The 27,207-nt window shown below is 32.6% G+C and overlaps 1 protein-coding gene across 10 annotated transcripts in view; it reads right to left on the bottom strand.

Moving 5' to 3' along the window:
- LOC113397709 (protein madd-4) overlaps nucleotides 1-27,207 on the bottom strand; it is a 165,293-nt gene that overhangs the window by 38,391 nt on the left and 99,695 nt on the right. For all 10 annotated transcript variants that reach the window (XM_064218553.1, XM_064218556.1, XM_064218558.1 and 7 more), the window contains exons 6-9: nucleotides 22,302-22,446; nucleotides 11,143-11,272; nucleotides 9,287-9,402; nucleotides 8,778-8,878 (exon numbers count right to left, since the gene is read on the bottom strand). In XM_064218553.1, coding sequence (XP_064074623.1) covers nucleotides 8,778-8,878; nucleotides 9,287-9,402; nucleotides 11,143-11,272; nucleotides 22,302-22,446 — 492 coding nt within the window. The remainder of the gene's footprint in view (nucleotides 1-8,777; nucleotides 8,879-9,286; nucleotides 9,403-11,142; nucleotides 11,273-22,301; nucleotides 22,447-27,207) is intronic.

The raw sequence follows: 27,207 nt of genomic DNA, 5'->3' as shown, positions 1-27,207 counted from the left end.
CATAAATTAATTATGCAGAGCAAAATTACTGTTCGTTCGGATCTGAAAATGCGATTTTAATTTAAGATTAACGTCTTCACTGATCTATCTCGGCTTTATTAGAGAACATTTTATATTAATCGAAATTCAAACATTGTACTAACAAATTTCGACTACTAAATAATTTAGACAGTAAGTACTTGGGAGTACGCTTGAATCTTTTAATTAGGTCCAAGTTCAGTTTAACTAGTTAAAAACTAACTTACAGTTAGCAAAGTAGCAAGAACTGGGTTAAAACCGCGAACACGACGTTAAAAGATACGTGGTAAAAATTGGCAGAGGAATTATAGCGTTAGGGATTGTAAAAGGCGACACTGGGAAGTTCATCTAAGAAGTTTTTAGGAATAGGGAATTTTTTTTTCAGTATTTAGTCATTAATATATCTTTTTGCTCCAATGGTTTTATAAATATACAATCGTAAAAATACTATCTTATATTATTATATGTTAGGTAAAGGTTCTCGTAATAAGTCGTCATTTTACATGAAAAATGTACTGCGACTCTACGACCATTTTGGTAGACTCTACCGAAAAAAACCTGAAATAAACTAGGTAGTTACTCTTTTTTCAATAATCATATACATTTTATTATTATATATGTCGTATTACCATTAGTAAGGACATTGTAGTACAGTGAATTTGCCAAGACCTTGTTTATGCACACATGCACACATCGTCATATTTAATCACACACACACATAGTTTACATTGGTTCTAGTTTTTTTAACTTTTTTTTTGTTTTCATTATGATTTTATTTTATTTGATTAAATTTATGTTTATATGAAGCAGGACATGAGAGCCATTGACTTAGACAGGATGACGCTAAAGACCGTGCTGATCTGGTAATAGCTGGGATTCATAAATGAAGAACAGTAGAAGAAGAAGAAGATCAATTTCTCGCATATAAAACCGACGTTAGTTATGAAAGGCGCGGTATACTACGTATTTTTTTTACTTACTGGAAGGTTCTCAATCTTGTATATTAATATGTAAAACAGAATAAAATTAATTAACTTATTGTAATCCTATTTTCTACCAAATATTCTCCATAACTATTTAAATATACTTAATATGTATAAAATCAACAAATACATACTTCAACATTTTTACAATTTATATAAATAAAAAAAAATTCGTATAGTATATATTTATTCATTTTAAAATAATATAAAACGAATGAAAATAAGCCAGCTATAAAGTGTGCAGAGAAAACCTAGGACAGTACCGGATATTGCCAGTTTAAATTCAGGCAAGAATGACTGAGCTTTCGCGCCATATTCATGCTTACAATTCAATTACTGGGTGACGAAAGATATGCATATATTTACTCTTTCCAAGTCTGGCATATTATCAATAAAACGTTTTTTTTATGATATCGGTGGCGGTCAACCAAATGGCCACCTGATAATGGTCACCGCTCATAGACAATGGCTTCCTTACATCGCCAATGTACCACCAACCTTGGGAACTAAGATGTTATGTCCCTTGAGCCTGTAGTTACACTGACTCACTCAACCTTAAAACCGGAACACAACAATACTGGGTACTGATATCTGATCGGGTGGTACCTATCCAAACGGGCTAGCACAACGCACTTTAAATATCATTTCCGTAGAATACTTAGGCTTTAACAAGAAAAGTTTGCGCCCAGCGATGGAACATTAATGGACTGTTCACTAACTTCAGAACAAATTTATATTTTGATATTTCTCAGGGAAACCCATCCCAAGTATTTAAAACAAAACTTTTTAAAACAACCCCTTGATAAATAATTTTAATTAATTTAGAATGCAATAATGTTGTCATCGATATTAAATGTATCAAATTCTGAGCTCAATGACCCCTAAAAAAAGCACGAACCCGGGTGGGTTTAGTCTGCACCCAATCTCAAGAGACTAGCCTACTACATAGGACATATAGTAAACAAGTGTCCAGGTAGAGGTGAATTCTCTGTTCGCTTGCTCTTATAATCCCACATGACTTGAAAGAATTCAAACATAAGTGTAACGGTTTTCCGAAGTACGAGAGTGTACACTTCCAACTTCTAGATTCCTGAGAATTTTGCGATGAAAATCCAGATATTTTTTTGTCAAACCGATTTGGGATTTGAACTAACTTGGGGTCTGCGGTCTTCTATCTAGTCACTAGACCAACGAGACGGACCAATTGTGTACGAAGGCTGATAATGTTCTTACATCTATTAGACAATTCAATTCACATACCAAACGAATCTTTTTTGAAAATAGAAATCCGATTATCAAGAAACAGAAGTTTCTCGTGACCGTTTAACATTTACAATAAGGCAATGTACTTGAAGTTACAAGATCTAGAAATTAGCCTAAACTTGGTACGAGGGCGTTGTTGTTGAAATGTTTGTAGTGAATAGTTTTAAGTGTTGAAATTGAGTTTTATTGGAACTTTGTAATTATTTTGTAGTATAATTTCAGACGTTCTTAGATGGAAATTCGTTTGTATAATATTATTAGCATTATCTTTGAAAGGCTTTGTTCAATTTTGTTCCTTTAATATTGTGTTGAAGTTGTAAAGGCTTTCCACTTTGTTATTATGTGTATTACAGCTTTGTGTGTTTTAAGATATTATGTTTTAAATTTTCTTGGTTTTAATGTTGATCGAGGTCAAGTTTTTTTCTTATTTCAAATCGACCAATTCAATTTTATAAATACTTTATAAGCTAATCAGTAGTAATCGTAATGTATCATTTCACTCTTTGAATAAACTTTCAAATGTATACCAGTTAGTTAAACATATTTTAAACAGGCTAAACTTTATGTAATTTAAAGATTACAAACTAAAGCGCGATTTAAAATACAACTAATACCATCTAGTGACGAAAAAAATACCAAAATAAGGTGATTTTATCTTTTAAAAAATGTTTCTTTTAAGAAGTAATGTCATTAGCTTTAAACAATACGAATGTTGATGTAAATAACTATTAAAATAGTTAATACTCTTTTCAATTTATTTAAAATTAATAACCGATATTAAATAATGAAACACGTAGGTATTTCAGGTTTCAATTTAAATTCCAACGTTGCATATAAATACACTGTCGTTAATTTTATAAATTAAAAACAAAATACATTATCAGCAGTGAATTAATTCAAAACGCCCCCAGTCCATTATCGTTAGACATAACATTGCTTCGGACAACGTCAAAGTTTATTTACTCATGGAACTTTCGAGATCTTTCAACTAGCTAGTTTGTAGAGACTAACTAAGCAAACTTAATGGTAGTGCGACGGCAGGCAGGTGCAGATTGCTTTAAATGACTTTGTAGCATGTACTCCAAATGTGCTGGCGTTTACGCTTTTGCGCATTAATTGGGTATGTGATTTATTTTACTTATTGTACCGCCAAGTAGCACTTCGTATTGCTTTGTTAAATTGAAAGGTAAGTAAGCCAGTGTAGTTAGGGAGTCTAGAGATTTAAAATGTTAATACCTTCGGTGACTTACCTGTGTAAGTGCACAGTTCGAATGACTATGAATGATGGTAAGTACTACTTAGGTAGCCTATTTCCAAATCTGCTTTCCTATTTTGAATTGAAATAAAATGAATGAGTTGTATATAACTTGTGTACTTATACATACATATTACTTTTGGATATAACATTCAATTCTGTTACAGTACTGAAAAAAGTATTTCCTTTCGAAAATTGTTTTCATATGAGGCATTACCTCCGACCCTGCTATTTTGGTCTATCATCCAACTGCTCCGTTGGTCTGTCGTGATTCTGGGTTCAATTGCCAGGTTAAGCCGCTAAGAAGTTATTGAGATTTACCGGAGAAAAATTCTCAGTAGTAACTCAGAGTCTAGAAGTTAGAAGTGTGTACACAGTACCTTGGATATTACGTAAAGCAGGTCCTGCGCCTGTCTTTGTGGTCGGATTTGCTATGACATCAGATTATGAGAAGGAAGGAATATAGAGTGAATCTGTGTTTGCGTAGACAATTGTGGACTATGATATATCCTGCGTAGTTGGCTGATTTCCCTTGAGATTGGTCGTGGCTGAAGTCGGCCAGGAGGACATAATAATCATCATATTTATCTCTACATAATTAACGCTTAATTAAACAGAAATGTCTCGGAATAAATATCGTAAGAATTTCTCTGAGATAACAATGTATCCTAAATAAACATCAGTCATTGACTTACAATATTAAGAGAATACAATTTTTTTTTTTTTCAAGCCCGAAGTGTTATGTTCTTTTATATTTTCCATAAAAAGTTATGAAAGTAATAAAAACATTCATTGTTATGTATTTTTAATGACAGTGAAATATAACGGATGTTACGATTTCACAGATAAAAAAACATTTTACAAAAAAAATATTTCTAGCTGTCATAAAATAATAATATTATCATTGGATTTCGGCAATACTATTTAGTAGCTAATTTTAATGGAATATTCAGTTGTAAGAGAGACATATTTATATTATAAAGGACACATGTATGGAGCCACAGATTAGTGTTTCCAACTTTGAATGTTATACACATGACACATTTAGTATCAGTTAGGTTTAATCACTCTTCATACGGGAACACAACACTACTAAGACTTACTGATCTACCGCTAAAGGTAGAAATGTGATGAGGACATTCTGGGTCAGTACCATTACATTAACAGCCTGTAAATTTCTCACTGCTGGGCTAAGACCTCCTCTCCCTTTGAGGAGAAGGTTTGGAGCATATTCCACCACGCTGTTCCAATGCGGGTTGGTACACACGTGGCAGAATTTCGTTGAAATTAGATATATGCAGGTTTCCTTACGATGTGTTCCTTCATCACCAAGCACGAGATGAATTATAAACACAAATTAAGCACATGAAAATTCAGTGGTGCTTACCTGGGTTTGAACCCGTAATCATCGGTTAAGATGCACGCGTTCTAACCACTGGGCCATCTCGGCTCAGGTAAGTACCATTGCCCAGACGTTATTGAACAATAATGTCAGGTTTTATTCCTTTGAAAAAAAAAACATCGTGAGGTTATTATCTGTCAGGTAAAACCCTAATGCATGAATGATACACCAATCCGGTACCATGGTGGAACAAATAAGTAGAAGTCAAATAATTCAAGGCCTTTATCCTGTATGTAGATATATGTTTTACTTTTGTTTTGATCATAGGAAAATTGAATGTCATATTGTAAGTCAAATATATGAACACACTTAGGAATTCATTCTTATATATTTGGACCCCAATCGTAAATCTAGCTACGTATACATATTTTTTCTAATTATTATATAATTTTACTCTTTTGCAAGTTACTTTAAATCCTTGCAGTCTTAAAAAAGTAATAAGAATATTAATAGAGCATTCAAATCGAGAACGATAAAATCATGTAGATATATTTAAAAAGGCTTTTACGTACAACCTATAACCCCGTACTAAAACTGAAACTATGAAAGTTTGAATTAACCATAAAATAAAAGTTATAAACATAAAATTTCAATATAAAACGACCTACGTAAAAATGTGCTACGATGTTGCTTGCTACGTATCGTAGCGCTGACATCGTAGAAGCGCTACGCGAGATAAATAATGCTGCGCCATTGTAGCTTATTTGTTGATATATTTTTATTTTTTATTGCACTCTCTACTACGGCTACCAAGGTTAGACTATTTTGCTTAACCTAAATATTGAGCAGTTTTTTTTGTGCGGAAACTACAGAAAATCTTTATATTTTCATATCAGATTCTAATTTATTTAAGTTAAATTAGTATTTTATTAATGAAATTACTTTTAAAAGGGTTTATTCAACCAATCAACTTTATATTCATACATAGAAATAGTATATTATAACTAAATGACCTGTAATTACACTGGATCAAGCATTTTTGATTAGGGAAGACCGCAGTACTCAGTATTGCTCTTAGGCGTTAAAGGTATAGCTTGGAGGGCTATCAATTTTTATTGTTGTTGTGTGTTATCTTAATTTATATCGTAAAAGTGTCTGTTCTTTTTTTAAAATTGGTATCCCCATTGTTTTATATTAACAGTCTCAACAACTATAAATGTACATAGAGGTACAAGTAATTAACTTGCTATTTCAACCCATTCGTAAGGAATCTGTGTCATTATTTCGTTCTTACTTCAAAACATCTTATAAGATGTTGGAAAATTCACAGTATATTAAACAAAAGACTCATAGAGCGCGCGGAACATTGCGGCGCAGTAACAAAAGCAAATACAGTAACGTGTATAGTAGTTAACAAATTGTTAATACGTCAAGAATTAATAATTAAAGTGACATCAATTTTAACGTGTTAACCTTAGATAATCAATACCACTGTCGATCAAAGGTATTCATAAGAATACGCGTCGCTTCGCATAAAAAGCCAATTGCGTTGGCTTTTGTTTTTTCTTCGCCTTTATTGCTTCACTATAAGGTTCCACGTACTATATCTGCCTTTTGTTTATAATCTGGTAGCAATTTTTTGTCAAAAATTTTGTATCAATTCTATATTTAATGTTTACCTTTTAACTCATTTACCTCAAATATCTTCTTCGTTTTGTTTCCCTTTGTGAACGTGAAGTTAGTTGTTTAATGTTTGTAATATTTTGGGGCAAAAGGCATACTGACAGACACGTTGCTATGTATTACAATAGAAAATAGAATGAATAGATCTTTTTGAAGCTGACTGTACTTGAATGTGAAAGTGTCAATCCAGAACGACTGACGTGACATGACTTCAGTGTCAGTCATTCATAGTGACGAAGGGTTGACATCGCAGAATTCGGGTAGAGACGATAATACTGATTTACTTGAAGGAAAAATTACAATTAAAACGATTATTAGCATATGTTCAAAGAAATACATTTGACTGCTTCGTTGATCTAGTGGCTATATAAGGTCGTGACCTCAGATCCTGAGGTTCTGAGTTCAAATCCCAGATGGGTCGATAAAAACAGGCATTGAGGTTTTTTATCGAAAAGTTTCAGCTAACAGCCCAGACTCTAAAAGTGTGTACACTCCCGCACTCTTTCCAGTCGTGTTAGATTTGCTGTCAGGACGACGTCATCATCTACATATATTATCATATTCATGTGGTACCACCACATTCTTTAATACGTCATATATCTTTTCGAATAGACTTCATATACTAAAAAAAAAATAAAAAACGCACGTAGCTTTTACTACACTATGATAGGTACATACACACTAATTTATTAATATCTCATATATTTATTAATATATATATATTTATTAATTACAATATCAGAAACACTCTTTCGAGACCCGCAAGCCTTGCTGTTTTTATTTGTGGAATCCTAGTGTAAGTTTTAGGAATCATTGTATGTAATTTCTAATAAAAAATAAATTATTATAATCATTAATAGAACAATTTACTAATTTATGTATAAGTATCATGATAATTTATATCTTACGACAACATAAACATAACATTTTAATTCCAAAAATCACAGGAATCTAAATATGTACCTGAAATGAAATGAGATAGAGATATGTTCATATAAGTCAATACGTATAAAGACGTGAGCATATAAGATTAGTTTTAGTATGTTACATATAAATTGCATAGCTGGCCCACAAGTTAGAACTCGTAAGGATGCTGGTTCAAATTTTGATTAGCACAGTTCATTTATCATTTGCTTACGCTATGACCAGTATAGTGGAATCAAAACATTCTGAGTGAGAGTAAGCCTTTACCTGCCAGTGGAAAATTTACCGGGTAAAACAAGTTGTATGTAGGGGGTACTATTGACCCATCCTAAAATCAATCATTGGTAGAAAGCTACATTATTCCTTAGTTATATAGGGAATAAATTATATTGATAACATATCATTTTCTTTAATAAAGTGTACCTGCGTGAAGCGGGTCGCTATTGGTCTAAACCTAGTCTATAATATTATACTGGCGAATACAATTCCCATTTGAACGATTACTAAATAATTTGCGCGTCATATATTGGACAATAAATTAATATAATAATAAACAGACAAACTAATCATTTCATTAATCCCAATTTATTTATGCGACTAGATTTTAATTGTAAACATTTATAAAACTACTTCCTTCAATAGCTCTCTAACCAATCCTGTACATGTTAAAGTAAGAACACACAAAGTGACCAAGTATATTTATAGTATAGATGCCCTAAAGCCAGGCTTGTCTCACAGTTTGATGCACCAGAGACATAACTTATATACTAAGTTAGCTTGTGCTTGATAGCATACTGATGATGTATGTAAATTAAAATATTTGTTTACTTACGTAGGCTTTTATAAGCTGTTTCGAATCGTCACCACCATTGTATATCGCCGGAAATTATCTCACTAGTTACTCTTTTTCCCAAAGAAAATACATAACCAACTACAAGATGATTTAAGACAAAAAATTCTTAAGGTAAATTGTTAGGACAAAAAATACTTTAAGCTAAAGACATAAAAATACAGACATAAAATGTTCGATAAGATATGCTTTTTATTTCGTTATTTTCCAACGGGACTGTATTGTTATGTAATATTAGTAGTAATTTTATCTGAAAAACTTATTACTTACTGTAACGTTGTGTTCCAGTAGTAAACACGCACACACACAGACGCACAAACACGCTTATACAAATATCCTTATAAATGTCGCAATTAAACATTTGAAATCACTAATCGTTGACAGAATTTCGAATTCGATTTAAAAATCTGGCCTATTAGAATAACTTCCTCCAATTTTAAATAATATTATTACACTTACCCCAGACCACGGTCCAGCGACCCACGTTGGGCAATTATGTTCGTTGCACGGTTGAGATGATCTCGGAGCGGGGGACATGCAGCCTGGTTCTGAACTGGTTTCTATGGAATACAATAGAAATTTATAATTTCAAGTTATTTGCATCAACATTTATCATATAACTAGTTGTCTTGCGCAGCTTACTTCGTTTTTTAGGAGGTTGCCATCAGGTGTTTGTCATATAAAAGTAGCATTTATCCTTACCTTAGAGTTCAAGCTTGCTTTATACTAAATCACATCAATTTCGGTTCAGTAGTTGGGCCATATTAGTTAAACGTGCGCTAGAGGTAACACACATAATTTATAATTGGATTGTGTTATAGAAAAGTTTATTACTGGTATCATATAAAACAAATATATCTTATATGCATGGAGTAAAGGAATGCAGAACCCAGTTTAAGTCTGATTTGTTCTATTTTTGAATTTTTTTCATAACGATCGATCTTTTTTTTTTTTAATATTAATTATACCTGGATCGTAAGTGTCCGTACGAGTGATGTTCGCGGATCTCGCACAAAGCACGCGCCTATTTCTCACTCCGCCGCCGCACGTCACGCTGCACAAAGACCATTCGCCGACGTACCATCTGTATGAATAAATATTTATATAATGTAAATATATTTATATTACTGTATAAATATACTTAGCTCGTATTATACGGGGTTATTGGTAATTCGACGTATTCCCGTTAGGAGGTGATAGCGGTGACTATTTGCGATAATGTAAACCCCCATACGCATGATGCAAAAATGAACCATTTTTGAGTTATCGTTATCGCGTTTTTTAGATTTTTTCAAAATAAGTCAATAATGCAACTTCAAAAATTTATTTAAAAAAAAGTATCATTTAAAATCTATTTTTTTCTTCTGATTTATAAAAACGAATAAGCACTGGTTATTTGCCAATATTAAAACAATAATAATCGGTCCAAATTTAAAAATGTATAACAACTAGGAACTTATTTCAAAGCAACCGAAATAAAATGACCACAAAAGAAAGGTGGACTTGTGCAGTAAATGTTTTTAATTTTTATTTGTGTATAATTAAAGCATTAACGTTAATAATTGTTATATAAATAATATAAATAGCGATGGTAAATTGAAGCACGCAAGAGCCGAATTCTCTGAATTTTTTGAATTCATTTTTTATTTATTTTTACTAAATTATCATTGATTTCAGTCATGTTTTGTACTATTTAGTCTGGTGAGCACATTTTATTAAATTATTTTTACAATATTGTATATTATTTTACTATAGAACTTAAAAAAATATTTGAGTAAAGTCGTAATAGTTGCGGATGGACAAATGGGCCTCTCCCCTATGCGAGCTGAGATGTTATGTCCCTTGTGCCTGTTGTAACTGGAACTCTTGGACTAACTCAGCCATCCTTCAACCCCGAATATAACAATACTAAGTACTGTATATATCGTTAAAGTACAAACTACAAGATTTGTGAAATAAATTTTAAACATTGTAGAAATGTCTCGTCTTTTGCCCAACAGTGGAACATTAACGGCTTGCTATATAAATTTATTTTTAAAAACAAGAGCAACATGTAATATTATGTATTTCAAGCTACTGTTTAATGTTTGTATGAAAAACAAATAGTAGCTATTTCACATTCTACGTAGAGCGTTAAACGGCGAAATAAAACCGAGTCGAAGGTTTACGACAGTTTACAATTTATGGAGCTATTTTTTAAGATTAAATACCCAAAAACGTTATGCTGAAACTAAATAGTCTTGGTAAAGAAAAGTTGGTTACAAAACGCAACAGATATAATTGTTTGCCAAAAATGTGTACAAACGATGTTGCTTCGTTTAATTTTTTATTTATTTAATCGTACATGAATTTACTTATATCATTTACTTGGATAGTTGATGTGGATTATGTTTAATAGTTGCGTATTAAAGTCTGGAAACATTATGGAGTTTTAATATTCTTTATTCGGCTCTTTGGCTATTGAACTTTTTATACTCGTATATAAGTCCTCTAATTTCAATGAGGTAACCTATAAATAGTCCACGGCTCGGCTAAAGTCTCCTCTCTTTGAGGATAAGTTTAGGAGCCTATACCCAGCTTCTCCAAAGCAGATTGGTGACTTATGTAGGTTTTTAACGAGTTATGCCTTTTCCATCGATCACGACATGAATGAATTATAAACGCAAATTAAACACATGAAAATTCTATCAGAACTTTTGAATCTTCAGTCAGAATTAGAATCTTCTTATTCTTTAGTTATTACTTTAATTATGTATTTTACGAAATTATTACTTTATATATTTAAAAAAATTACGTTAAAACTATTATTCTCGTTAACACTTACTTAAACGGGCAAGGATGTGTGTTACATCGTACCACGGCAGATGCTGGCTTGCTTGAACCGTCGCATAGTTCTTCTGGAGCGTCGAGACCCGTGAGACGATCCCGACAAACTGCTAATGACATCTTATATCCTGTTGACAATAAAACATGTAGTATACACATAAAATTACTCTACTGTGACGTCGATAGTCTAAATTTAAAGCGAGTGTAACTGCAAAGCTAAACCGCTCATATAATATTATACAGTAATACCTTCTCCGAAACGATCTGCATCTCCTATTCTAAGGTTTATAATATTGCTTTAATTAATTAAATTATTAATAAGGATGTATATATGTTGCATTTGTAGCTCAAAATACGTAGTCAATAATTATATTTAGACGAGAAAATTTCCAATGTTTCGATAAGTTAAAGTAATAATAAAAAATTTACACTTCAAAGTAAAATACTGTTAATATCAAAGACGCAATCTGAAAATAATTGTAAAATTTCCGAAACTAGAACAGCTTTCAAAGTGAACAAAATTCTCAGTTAAGAAAAAAATATTTCAAATAAAAATACACACAAAAAAACTGTAATTGTAGGGTCTTAAACAAATGAAGTTGCTTGCGGAAGCTGGTTTTATTTGAAAAACTCTGACTTTCTACAAAACTACTTCCCGAGCTCTGTTTTGATAATGAAAAAAAGAATTGTGTAAAACCTGCAGTGTTTAAATAGCCATTAGGAAAAGCTCTCGGAATCAAAATTGCCGAACACGAACGAAAGTTTTACTAGAACTGACATTATAAAATCGAGTCTGATTATTAATAATAGTAATTTTGAAAAAAAGGACTTCTAAATAATTTTACTTGGCGGTAATCTAGCCTGTTTGGGTAGGTACCATCCAGTCATCACGTATTCTGCCTCCAAACAGCTATATTGTTATGTTCCGGTTTGAAAGGTGAGTGAGCCATTGTAACTACAGGCATCAGTGACATATCATCTTAGTTCCCAAAGTTGGTGGCGCATTGCCAATGTAAGGAATGGTTAATATTTCTGACAGCTCTAATGTTTATGGGTAGTGGTCATGATTTAACAGCAGGTGGCCCATTTGCTGGTTCACCTAACTATTACATAAAATATATATATAGTGCTGTCGTTTTAGAACCAAATAATGTATTGGCCCAACCCGAGATTGAGCACCAAGCTTTGGCCTTGGCGGTCAATCTTAGAGATAATGCACACCTGTAGATCCTAACAGGGATACACTGCCTGCGATTTACCTACGTTCCCAAGAACGTGGGTTTAAAGACTTTCTTAATAGGAAAAAAGACCAATGATTTTAATTAGTTCGACCAGGAATTCGAAACTCTGATCTTGCAGCCATATTAAATTGCCACTGAGCACCGAACACTCAAATTATATTCCTTAAATAACATCGTAATTTAACTTAATTATTTTATATAGAAATATTCATTGTAATCAGTGTTTAGAAGTAAGTATAATTACCTGCTATTATATTAAATATACTTTGTTTACTTATAGATTGGTTTTACTATTTATTTTACTTTCCGTTCTCTCACATAATACTTTAATCTACATATTTAAGGCAGTTTAAATTTTTACTTGGATACGTTTACGGATTAGTTGCCCATCTGGGTATGTATCATCCACTAATCATATATTCTTAGTATTGTTGTTTTAAGATTTGAAGGTTCAATGAAACAATGTAACTACAGGCACGAGGAACACAAGATGGTAATCTTAGTTCTCGAGGTCAATTAATTTTATTATTTTTGCTTCTAATATAAACCCATAATTGTAATATTGTAATTGTGTTTCGGTTATTAAAAAAAAAAAAAACACAAATTATTGAAATTTCGAAAATTGGTAAATGTCTCTTCTATTTTTCTAGATCTTAGTTTTCAAGCCGTACTAATGAGCGATTAACGAAGCAAAAGACGAAATTTCTTTTGAATACATAAATATGTAAATACAGATAAGTAAATTTAGCCTCAGATTCACTTGAATACAAAATTATTTGAAATGCTTCCTCGGCGTTATATTAATAATTTTGTGATATTAAAATTTTGATATTTGTTTCGGAAGTGTTAAGTCCGATTTGTTTCCGAAACAAAATTCTAATTACGAATTTATTTCTCATTCATAAATAGGAGAAGTTTTAAGAAGATGCGGCTGTCATTTAATTTTAAAGAAATGAATGAATTGTAAGTATATATTTATGACGGCGGCAGCGATGGCTGAGTTGTAGAGTCTCTGTCCATGTTCGGTGGTACGGGGTCCATCACGATATTGTATCAAAATAAACTCACTGTTGGTATAACTAAAGATTTATTATTACAAATTACAATTCACTATAATTAGGTATAGGTTATGCTAGATAGGTAAACCAACAGTTTCACCTTGGACATGTAGGCTGATCGGTTTCTTAAACGCAAGTGTCTGTTATACAGTCCCCTACTCTCGAACACGGCTCTGTCCACGTGACTTCAACAAGAAATGACTTCACCGCGTTTACCCGTTACTGCTACAATCATGTCACATGTGATGTGACTTTTATAAATAAATATATAAATATTGGACAACATCACATACATTACTCTGATCCCAATGTAAGTAGCTAAAGCACTTGTGTTATGGAAAATCAGAAGTAACGACGGTACCACATACACCCAGACCCAAGACAACATAGAAAACTAATGAACTTTTGCTACATCGACTCGGCCGGGAATCGAACCCGGGACCTCGGAGTGGCGTACCCATGAAAACCGGTGTACACACGACTCGACCAAGGAGGTCGTCCGTTTTACTTAAAATTATTGTTTTTCCACGACAGATACTTAAGTGACTGTGACGCTTACGTTATTTTTTTAAAATGTTTTGTATAGTTTTAAAAAACAATTACTCAAACAGTACAAATAGAAATGTTGCACTAAATTTCAACGTAGTTACTGTATAGTCCAAGGATATTCCACTTTCAAAAACTAAGGCGCGTGAATTCTGTGAATAACTTTATTTCGTTTCAAAGGTGTTTCAAGACATTGAATAAAAAAAGTCGAGATCTTCCACATGTGTAACAACAAACAGGCATTGGAAAAATATGATGGAGCTCCAAATATTCTCTTCAAAAAGGAAACCAAGGATTGCCCAGCAATGGGAGAGTTACTACGAATATTAGAGCTGTCTTTATAAACGCAATGTCATAAGGTAAATAACCATCTCATAGGCCATTCTCAAGGGAGACCAGGATTACGCAAGTGTACAAGTGTGTGCACAAACATAGATGTACCTCTGTTCCCGCTCATAATCTGACCGGAGTGATCACAATTCCACCTTCTAGACTCCGTGCTATTGCTGAGAATTGTGACAGAAATACCTAATAATCGGTCCGACCTGGGATTTGAACCTAGAATCTCAGGATCTCAGGATCTTTATAGCGATTTTCGAGTAATTAGGAAACAAACATATGTACACAAAGAAATCCATACCATCCTTATACGTCAAACATATATAAAACCTACTCCTTTTTGTAAGTGAGTTAAACATAGTATTTAGTTCATTATTACAAGATTTGCGTGTTTGCGTTTCAAGTTGTTGTTTGTTATAAGAAAAATAACCATATTCCCTTGACCGATTTACTCACTTCATCAACTATTTAAATCATAACCATTCGAAAGTGAAAGGTGAATAGAGAACAGGCAAGAGCAGAGGTCGGTCGAAAATACCGAAGTGAAATCAAAAAATAAACCACAAACTGCGGTGTACGAGCTAGTGAAAATTCCATTTTCAAATGCATTTTCCTTGTAAAAATTGTTACGTACGTTCATTTTATTTGTCGGCAGAATAGCCGGGAACACGTAGACAATGTCGGTTTGCTACATCATTTTAATGTCACTGGAAATATTATTTATTTTTATTGAGATTGATTCGATTTGATATTCATGGTAATTATATTTATTAATAATTTATTCACCGATCTTTTTATTTCATTATTATGTAGAGAAAAAAATTAAAAAAATACATTTAGAATATTCATATTAAAAATTTTAAGGGCGTTGATTTCGTTTGTGATAGACTTTAGAATAAAATATAATATTGATCGAACTATTAATTCAAGAAAAACATAAAACACGTAAGTGGTCACCAACGTCTATGTATGGCGCTGTAAACGTACCTTACATCGCCAATGTTGGGAACTAAGTTATGTGCCTTGTGCTTGTAGTTACAGTGGCTATATTTGACTTTTTTTTTTATGTTAGAGGTGGCAAACGAGCAGGAGGCTCACCTGATGGAAAGTGACTACCACCGCCCATGGACATCTGCAACACCGGGGGGCTTGCAGGTGCGTTGCCGGCCTTTCAGGAAGTAGTACGCTCTTTTCTAGATGGTTCTCACTCTTATAATCCGATGGAACGGTTATACGACACGCACGAATTAAGTTGAGACGTAGGACGAATATTTTTACTTGTATTCTGAAGCATAGGAGTATGCACTGCAAATTTCCAGACTCGGGGACGCTATTGGGATTTCTTGATGAAAAAAAAAATAACAGTAACTTCTTTCATGGATTTTGAACCCAGAACTTTACTCTTCGACATTATAACCTAGCTATTAGCTCAACGTATATAATACTCACGAAAGGAACTAAATTATCGGTGTTCAAATTTATACAAATAAATTAAAAATTAATCTAATAAAACCTGCTTAACGATAGGCTATACAATATAAATGGAAGGTCAGAACTACCGGGCCTCAGTGACCCAGTCTTGTTCAGGCGTTTCAATTGTTAATTAGGTGCCGGGTCAATGATAAATGGCTGTCGGACGCTGTAAGGTTGATTCTGCCCTAATCATTCTTGATAACTCATACTTTTTGCGTAAGATTAACGGGTTAATACTTTTCTAATGAACAAAAGAAAATGACATATTTATCTTCGACGCCATATTGCGATTCTGATGACGTCATATCGCACTATTTATAAATCTTTAGATATTCTTTATTTGAATAGAATGTGCATTTAAATTTAAACAAACACAAATTAATGTTAATTCTTGGTGGTACGTTTTTGTGCAACCCTGTCAGGGTAGGTAACACCCATTTATCATATATTCTACCCCTAAGCAGCAATACTAAATATTGTTGTATTCCGATTTGAAGGGTGAACTAGTGCAGCTATACGTTCACGGGATATGACTTCTGCCCAAGGTTGGTGGCGCATTGGCGATGTGAGGAAGGACGATTGTTTTTTTTTTTCTGTAAAAATAGGCAGATATTATAGTAATGGCAATAAGCGTAAATTAATAATAAACGAATTAAAAACTGGAAAAAAAGAGAAAACGTTATAAATTCGTTACGATTCGACTGTCATGTCCAATACACCAGTAATGTCGAAGGTATTTTAAAATCATTCGATGTCCTTTAAGTATTTTGGAGAAAGTGTTATATCTCGTCAAACTTCAAAAACTGCCAGAAAATTAAAAAAAAAATTAATCTTCAAAGAAATTCGCAATAAGTTTCTACAACATAAGCTATGCTAATCAACTAATTAATGTTACTGGAGATTAAGGCCAACGTTTGATCAAACATTTCAATCAAATTCGACCTATCGGCCATCATATAAATTACATAGGACGACATCGGCTGCTAATTCTTATCTCCAACTTCATCTTTCACGGCGTTCTTAATTAGAATCAGCTCGCGGAATTTGTTTGGAAAGGTCAATAATTATAGACGTGCGATTTTTTTGTCGCAATTATTTTGAAGACAAAAATAATATACGCAAATATTCTTATATTTATAAAACAAAAAACTACTCTTTCTGCATTCAAAAACTGCACATCCAGACACGCACACACACAAGATAAAATCACAATTATACAATCCTCCCCAGCTGTACCATATCAAACATATCATGCAGTATGTATGTATTATGCCATAAATGAACAATTGAACTTAAATACTTCGGTAAATATTATACTTACTTATGCCTATGTAGCAGGCTTTACTGTGTTAAACTGCCTGCTTGAGGCAATGATATTACATGACGTCATGATGCGGATCATAAGAGAGTGACTAATGATCGAAAAAAAAACTATAGAACTACTGTTGTTAGTGCACCGAATTAAGATAGTTTCTATACCGTTGGGATCAATTTCGTACTTTTTTAGAAAATTGATTTATTGTGATAAACAAGTAATTTATTTAGTATTGCGAATGGCTATCTTACTCAGTTTCGTTTAATCATGATCAACAAAAAACCAAAAGACTACTACGTTTGTTTTTATATTTTTATTTTTTTCGTTAATGTTAAGATTGGTAATAACTGGGTCGTGCACTGTTGGACGTTAAAATTTTTCAAAGTTTAACAACTTGTATAAACACAAGTATGTAGTGTAATTAATTAGTTATATATAATAAAATAAGTCAATATATAATATTACTTTTAATCGTCCGTAGGTTTGTCTCAGCCGTCTAAGAACTGTTGCTCGGAGACAAAGGCATCTGATTTATCAGCCGGGCGACTAATGGCAGATCCGGTATAAATTACAACGCCGGCACAATTAACAGCTATATTATGTAGCATAGTTTGATAGGGACGGATTGGAGTGAATTATTTATTGTGAAGCCTCCGTAAGGCTGCGGTGTTGTATTGAGATGGATTTCATTTTAGTTATCTATTTTGGGATTTGTTTAGTACTTGAAATTCGATCGTAATCATTATTGAAAATTAGACGAGAATGTATACGAATATCCATATTCGTTCTTTATTTTTCTTCGATTTTGGTCCGGATAAAAATAATATCGAATGACAAATTCCAATTTAAATATCGATCTAATTAAAAATTCTAGCACCGGTTCGGAAAAAATACCTCAGCCCTGCGAAGAACTGGCGAAAGAAACTCAGCAGTTATTTTTTTGTTATTTGTCAGAAAATTGTGTTAACAATGATAGTTAATTATTGCAACAATGATATTCATTATTTTTGAAAAGGCTAACAAACAGACAAACAAGATAACAAGGTGCTGAACTGTTTTGTTTATATATAGATATTCTCATATTGTTTTAAAATATTTAATTTATAAACCTTTATATTGGCATTAGGTAAATGTCAAGTATTTTTAATCAGAAGGTTAGTCTTAGCTTTAAATACATTTCATATCTTTATAGAAAGAAGCCTAGCTGGGCATTTGATGCAATACAAGAATGTTAAATCAATTCATGCAAAAAATGATAATTTACTTTGTGATATAGGAACCAGTTTGATGCAATCTTGAGATATATGTATATCTCAAATTGAAGTAGAGCAATATTTGATAAAGTCCAGAAGGAACTGCTTTGAATCAAAAATAATATATAATACCAAAATATATATACAGACATAATACAGACAAATACAGAATAAATTCATGAGCCATATAAAAAACTAACAGCTCTTTATGTCCTACCTTATAGATAGTGGTGTTTTTCTACTCTTATGGGTAGAATAAACAGGAGGCTTAGAACTTATTCCGCTAAGCAGCTCGAATGAATTTCTGGATTAACATGTGGCTGAATTTCATTCAATGCATGATGCGTGTTTAATATCTAGGCACGTGATTAATTATAAACAAGTTAAACACTTGATATCTGAATGATTCTTGCCCAGATTTGAACTGAATTTAACAATTCCATTTGTAAAAACCACTGGGTCATCTCGGCTCTTGCACTATGGACATGTATCTGTGTATAAATCATAGAATCATTTGTGTGTTTTAAATAAAATAGATACATGATTTTTTAACGGAAATAAAAATATTGTAGGAAAAACAATCAAACCATTATTTGGGGTCTGACATAATTTCCCTGATATACTCTGAGCCTATCAGGTCGCTGTACGAACTCAACTCCATAACACAGAAACGATTTTAAGTGGGACTTTCAAGTAATTTTACTGGTAGGTTCACCTGGTGGTAGAGTTATGTGAAAGCCTGTCTAGGTAGGTATCATCTACGCATCACACATTTGACTGACAAACGACAATACTTAGTACTGTTGTCTGACAAAATATTCACCGTCCCTTACATCGCGAATACCCCACAAATATGTTTTTCTTATACTTGTAGTTACACTGGCTCACTCACACTTCAAACCGGAAAATATGACATTTATGGAAAAAGAACATATGCTGCGCCGACCCCCAGTAAAATTGGGATAAGGGCAGGAGGATGATGAAAAGAATAGCTATTAGTCAGAATTTATACTTTTTTAATTTTAGTATACAATAACCCCAAATAGTCCCAAAATATTATGCTTACAGTCAATATCGTGAAATAAGACAAAGGATACAATGTTTTTATATGTAAAGAAAAGTTCTACGTTGTCATTTACACTTAGCGAAGTCCCTTATAAACCAGTTAAGTAGTTACGTCATACGACATTATCTTCATCACGATTAAATGTCGTGACGGTGTAACGGAAACGGGGTTACTTGTCGCCAATTAAAAGTAAAATATCGTTTTAATTAACAAATTCAGCCGCTCACTACTCCTGTTAATTGCCGTTTTTATTGCTAACTTGATTGAAGCAAGTTTGTACAACTTCACAGAGATACAAAGTTGGCGAAGAGATTTTAAAGCGTTACTTTTGCTAAGTATCACTTGAACTTGTTAAGTTTTATATTTATGATTTACTTTTATATAAAGTAATGTTTTGGTTGCCTGTTTTGTAAATCATTTTAATTTAAACTTCTTTGAACTCTTTTACAGATTACTATATTTAAATTTTAGTTTCGAATTTTGGTGCAACGTTTTATATGTAACGTTTTAGTGAAACATTTTTTGATACATAATAGTTATACTTTTTTCCCTCGTACTGAGTGTAATTATATGTTGTAATATGATATAATTGCTATAAATTAATATTTTTTGACATAATATTGATATAGCATCACAGTAGAGGTGTATTTAAAGATTGATAAAGGTTTTATCTTAAATAAAATGTACATAAACTTACGTATAAGTCGAGCTTCTGTGTTTAATTGGTCTAAATGCTTCGGATTGACCTTTAGTAACTATAGGTATTGGATTGCATCAAGATAATTCGCAATACAATGGCTAACCTAATGAGGGTACTATTAGATGTTCAGTGGACCAGTAATATCTCGAATGGCTGATTAAAATCTCAAACATAGATATGAGAATAGCCAATTGATAAAATAATTATAATCTTTTAGATTATAGACGCGTTAGCTAAGTAACCGGAACACGTGAACTTCATTGAAACAGTTTTAAATACGAACAAGCATATGTGTTCACTTTCATGTATTTAGTAATTGTTTGACGGTGAAGGAACATTTTGGAAGAAAGTTTTCAAAGAATGGATGAGATTCTTTCAAATAGGGGTCTTTGGACGGTGGTCACCATATACTATGAGGTGGCCTAATTCCTTATCCACATAACCATTTTATAAAAAAGCTCCCAACTTCTCCTCTTAGGAGGAAAGGACTTTATTATGAATGAAAAAGTATAATTTTACTTTATTCCAGAACATTATGTTCATATTTTTTTCAAAACCGCTTTTTGTTTGATCTTTTTCTTCCGACATTCAACAGACGCCTTATTTAACGGGTCTCGAGGAAAATATTTTTCTGGTAATGTTTTAGCTTAACGTAATAATTTTGAAAACAAAGGATATCCATTAGTTTTATAGGAGATGAATATTATGAATTCAGCTTGAAGTTTATACGATCTAATGGTTCCAAGTATATTCACTTAGACCTCAGCGGTACTGTGTTACATTATACTAAAATTGTTTACGTAATCACAATTATATTACTTCAGTCACTGGACAGGTTCTGACTTACAAAACATCATCATCATCATCCTCCTGCCCTTATTCCAATTTTACTCGGGGTCGGTGCAGCATGTCTTCTTCTTCCATACTTCTCTGTCGGACGTCATCTCACAAGTGACATTCTTTCTAACCATATCGTCTTTCACGCAATCCATCCATCGTTTCTTGGGTCGTCTCCTACCTCTATATCCATCCACATCCATTCTCAAAACCTTTCTCACAACATGGTCCTCATTCCTCCGCATAACATGCCCATACCAAGACAGCCGGTTTCCACATAGCTTCTCGGTTACCGGTGCCACTTTAAAACTTCCTCTTATGTACTCATTCATTACTCTATCCATTCGCGTAACACCAGACATTCCTCTCAGCATTCTAATCTCCGCCACATGCAATTGTCTTTAATATTGTCTGACTTACAAAACATCAAATAGAATCCTGGTAGACTATTATAATTTAGTGTCCTGATTGACAGACCTTGACCTTTTGTACTATAAATCATCATGAATGTTTTTTATAATTTGTTTATATGTCTTAAATCGTCTTTGTTTGAAAGACTTTTAATTTGAAACCGTACTATTATAACAAATATTTATTACTTATCATATAATTGTCAGTTACAACCGATGCTTGTAATTTGAATAGGCATAGTCATTAAAACAATTGCATTAATAATTATATTTCATTTCATGTTACAATCATCACAGTACGAGGCACTTTGAAATTGTGGGTAGCGTATGACGACTACTACTGTTTTATAAACACACGATCACACACTAAAATACAATACAAATATTAATTATACAGATGGAAAATGGTTAAGAAATTAACACAGCGGTTTCTTCCAGACAACAATAAAGTAGAAGAAAAAGTAGAGAGGGGGAACTAAAGGTGTACGTGGCATTTAAAAATAGTGCATTTATTATTTACTGTTTCTGCGGTTTCATCTGCGGTAAACGTTAATGCTTCTTCTCATAGTAATAAATATAAATAAATATTGGACAACATCACATACATTACTCTGATCCCAATGTAAGTAGCTAACGCACTTGTGTTATGGAAAATGAGAAGTAACGACGGTACCACAAACACCCAGACCCAAGACAACACAGAAAACTAATGAACTTTTTCTATATCGACTCGGCCGGGAATCGAACCCGGGACCTCGGAGTGGCGTAGCCATGAAAACCGGTGCACACACTACTTGACCACGGAGGTCGTCGTTTTTTCTTCATTTTCTTAATAAATAGGGCCAATTGTGAGATAAACGCGTTCAAACAAACTCTTCAGCTTTATATATTAGTATTGATTATTTAAAAAGCATCTTACCTCCACCACACGTCGCAGAGCAAAGTGACCCGGGCGTTGACAGCCAATGGTATCTTGGACGCGAGCAAGAAGACCCGTCTCCTCCACAAACACCACACTCGTCTACGCGACGAGTTGAACCAACGCGGAGGTCGCAGCCAACTCGCTGGTGACAAAATACATTATATTATACACACTTTTTGTGGAGGACATCTTAACTAATGATTGCGGGTTCAAACCCAGACAAGCATCACTGAATTTTGATGTGCTTAATTTGTGTTTATAATTTATCTCATGCCCGGCTGTGATGGAAAACATCGTGAGGAAACTTGCATGTGTCTAATTTCAACGAAATTCTGTCACATGTGAATCCACCAACCCGCATTTTAGCAGTGCGGTGGAATATACTCCTAACCTTTTGCTCAAAAAGGAGAGGAGGACTTAGTCCAGCAGTGGGAATTTATAGGCTGTACATGTGTTTGAAGCCCGTCTTGGATATCATGTATTTCACCAATTATATCTAAGAATCAGTTATTTCTAGTTAAAGTATGTGTTGTTATATTGAATAATTATTGTGTTTATTGTATTCTTGGATGTGTTAGACCCATTTGATTGTAGATAAAAGTCGGTACCGCACTGACCATGTAAAGACTCTTGTACAATTTTTTTTGGTATTTCATAATAATTAGTTTAGCAAATGAAATGTAAATTTAGAAGGTACGGGTATTTCATGCTAAAACGAATGACTGTTATCTGCCCTATATACTGTAAACTCTGTTTATAAAATAAATTCATATATTCTTTTTAAAGAATGTTTTATAAAGTGTGGTCTATTGGTAAATGTATTCTGTTTCCAAATTCGGCTTGCTAAAAAAAGATGTATTATTATTACTTGGTGGTAGGGCTTTGTGCAAGCCCGTCTGGGTAGGTACCACCCACTCATCAGATATTCTACCGCCAAACAGCAGTACTCAGTATTGTTGTGTTCCGGATTGAAGTGTGAATGAGCCAGTGTAACTACAGGCACAAAGGACATAACATCTTGGTTCCCAAGGTTGGTGGCGCATTGGTGATGTAAGGAATGGTTAATATTTCTTACAACGCCATTTGTCTATGGGCGGTGGTGACCACTTACCATCAGGTGGCCCATTTGATCGTCCGCCTACCGCTTTCATAAAAAATAAATAACGGGCACACGTTTAAGTACACGAATTATCATGACCACAGATCATCTTTTGTTATTTTTTTATTTTTATCATAATCTTATTTAATGTAGAACAATGTCTAATTATGTAATTTGGTTTCTGGTATGATATATTTAAAGGCATACTAGACCTTTATAAATCTATATTTAATTTTGTCCCCGTGATTAAACATTCTAATTATTTAAGGTGAGCGAGCAGTAAAGGTCAAATGTGTGAGAGACGAGAATAATCTTTATTAGTATGATTTTTTATCATCCCCGCTTTCGTTAGCTTGGTTTTTTATTTTTTAGAATTTATTGTAACTGATGTTTGAACGTAACACTTATATCCTATACAAGAGAGCTTAATCTTTTTGACAGATGTAAATTTTTCAATTTTTTTGTAAATTTTTCATAGTCTATTTCATAGTCACGAACATATTATTTTCTTAATTTAATGATTTTAAAAATTGTAAAAATATTTAAAAAAATACCTATTATACAAAAGTTCCTAAAGATTCAAGCGTTATCTGAAAATTTTAAGACTTTTTCTATTATATATTATTGCTTTAAAGTAAAATTTAAATAGAAACACTGAAAATAATAGACGCTTGTACAATGTTACATCGGTCGGACGGTAGGGATGCAAATAACAGGCAGTAACTGCTACAAATATCGATTACAAAAATCCTTATTAAAGATCATCGTTAAGGTATTGTTACTTAATAGCGTATCAATGACGGAACAAAATCTAAATTAATAAATAGATTGAGTATTTTAGTGTATGTCGGTTCTTTCGATTTATAGGGGGTGCTTCACAATATTGTGAACTAAGTCACTTCATTATTATCGATATATTTATATGCAATGATTTTATTTCTTTATTAATCAATTACGAGAAAACTACTAATGTATAGGTATGAGATTGGTCTATCGATCGAATCGTTCTGAGTGTGTAGTTTCAAAGAAGATAATATTTTATCGAGTAAATTGAATTGTACTTACAAAGGAAAATTTTGCGTTAAAACTGACATTGAAATTCTTCTTACGTTTTTTAAGGCCAACGATATTGTATCTCACGACCGTAATTTTATTTTTTGGAAAAATATTTTTGCGGTCCTTTGTCTTTTCATTTATTATTTTTATAGTATTTTATTAGTAAATTTTATATGATAGTGTGGATGACCGTTTCATATTTTAAACGTTAAAATCATAAACAAATATTGTCAATGTATGTTTCGAACAAGTCGCTGCAAACCATAAACTGGATGATACTATAATTCAGAAGCTTCAAAATCAGTTTCTCCCCTATTCAAGTAATAAATTACTGTGATATGTAACAATGAGGCACCTCATCATTTATTCAGCGCTCCGAAATCGAGCCGAGAGCTGCTTTTCACACAAATGTGCCGAATTTTCCGATTATCATATTTAAGTAGGCTTCGGTATCCTTTTTCGGCCTACGCAACCCAGGTATGAGGAAGCGAGAAGTAGTATAATATTGCGCGGTTTTATTACATTCAATTCATATTTACTGTTACCGGATTTAATTACTACAGACGAAATTTTAAATCGCCCTTCATACGTGGAAAACCGCAATAAATGCAAGTTTCGCAAAAGAATATCAACATTTTTAAAACAAATAAGAATACAAGAATGGGTTATATTTTATTCTTTTGTAATGTAAATTGTCTGTCTCGCAAATAATTTCATTGTATCTCTCAAAACAACGGCTAAATTATAATTTAGAAACACAATTTAGTACTGTCCAAAAAGTTCCAGTATCGATAAAAGTTATGTAGCTTCTGATAACCTTATTTAAAATTCTAGGATATCACCCCAAGTTTCCAATACCTGTAGTTTAAAGACTTCTAAAGACGACCAATTGGAAAAAAACCTTCGGAAATGTAATCAAAAAACTTTAAAACGGTGACGATAAAAACGTTACAGGTCCAAACTTTTTGACCAATATTGGTGTAATTACCGCTCCAATATTTTATACCCAATTAGCAAAACCTCACGTATTCCAAGAAGTTCCTGAAGTCAATGTCCAAGAAGTCATATAACTTTTCACTCGCCACTTCCGAGTTCTCTTAGCGTATTTTGCATAATTTCATATATTATTTAAGTGGAAACTTCGGTGGAATATTTACATAATCCTGTTTGCTTCTAACGAATACTAATTCGGAGTTGGCGTTGGATGGCATTGATGGTTCAATAATTCCAATTTGCGTGGTATCAAAGGGTTTTAGTGGAAAAATAATGTACAATGTACATATTTCAGAATTATATATTTTTTTAAAACAAATTCTACGAAATAATCGAGATAAATAAATACAGTCTCGTCAGATTTATTTCCAAAATGGGGATATTTTTTTTGTCAATCAAGACGCAGGTGTAATCTTTAAAGTATAAAAATGTTTAGAGTAAGGGAGAATGACACAATAAAAATAAATAAATTAATCAATTATTTTAAAAATAAATTTAAAAATCGTAATCGGTGTACAACATTGATGTTGATTGTTTGAATATCGAATTCAATTCATGAATAGAAAGTGCCGTAAAAAATAATTAAAAAATAACAACTACGCGCCTGTCAATCTACTTGTACCAATTCGACAAGGTTCAAGCCAAACGTCGACCATCAATAAGGAAGCGAGTAATCTTTTAACTACGGGATTTTTCCAGCTTGGTGTACTTTGAAGTGACTCTCGTGTTCGCGTTAACATACCTACTTTTATACAAATTTCTTCAGCTCAACCGCTAGATCGTATCGATTCCTATTTATTTTTAAACGTTTGCGAAGCATGGTAAATAGTAATTTTGTATACGGATTTAATTAAATCATGCTTAGCTTACCTTTCCTCTTAAAATAAATCATATTGCAAGATTATATAGTATATAAGAGGGCGGGAGGAGGGGAGTCAGAGTTCGTGGATATATGGCATACGGAAAATATATAAATTTAACTGCGAACAATTATTACAATTATAGTATTAACTTTATATATAATTATATTTATCATAAACATACATATATACTCGTAATTATACATAGATAATTTAAGGTTAAGTGTTCTTATGTTCAATTTCATTTCATTTTCGATAACATCGGCCACATTCTAAACGTCATATTTTCGTCGAATCCATGATGAATATAATATTCAAGATCTCGATGAATGATGTTTCGTCAATACAATATTATAGTCAGTGGTCGGAACAGCGCCTGTTGAGTTTTAAATAGATTCGCCTACGTAACGATTTATATTGAGATTTAAGATGTTGTCTGACATTTAAATTCTTATTACGCCCTAAAACAAATTTATTTTTAGTAAAATTCATTACTTTTAACGGCAATTTTTCAATAATACAAAATCAATTTTTTTATTGAATATATATTAGTCTAGTAGGCTCAAGCAACACTTTTGAATCATGTCACAGTTATAAATTAAATGTAAATTTACAACCGGTTCGGAAAGCAGATTCTACCGTGAATAACCGGAAACTCAGTAGTTATTCTTTTCCACCATTGCAATTACATTAATATAATCTTGTATTGAGTAATACGCCTGTCAATGTTTTTTTGACATGACATTTATATTTATAAATAGGCAAAGTTAAAATATTCGCTTATATTAACACAGTCGATTTAAAGTTAAATTATCCATATCTGCTAGTATCGTGAGTTTCATTTAATGATCGTATTGATAACATTGACACTAATTAATTTTATTGTATTACCTAA

The sequence above is a fragment of the Vanessa tameamea genome, chromosome 23 (assembly GCF_037043105.1).
Source record: "Vanessa tameamea isolate UH-Manoa-2023 chromosome 23, ilVanTame1 primary haplotype, whole genome shotgun sequence".
In the NCBI taxonomy this organism is placed as follows: domain Eukaryota; kingdom Metazoa; phylum Arthropoda; class Insecta; order Lepidoptera; family Nymphalidae; genus Vanessa; species Vanessa tameamea.
The sequence above is the reverse complement of the archived record's forward strand: the minus strand, read 5'-3'. Positions and strand labels throughout refer to the sequence as shown.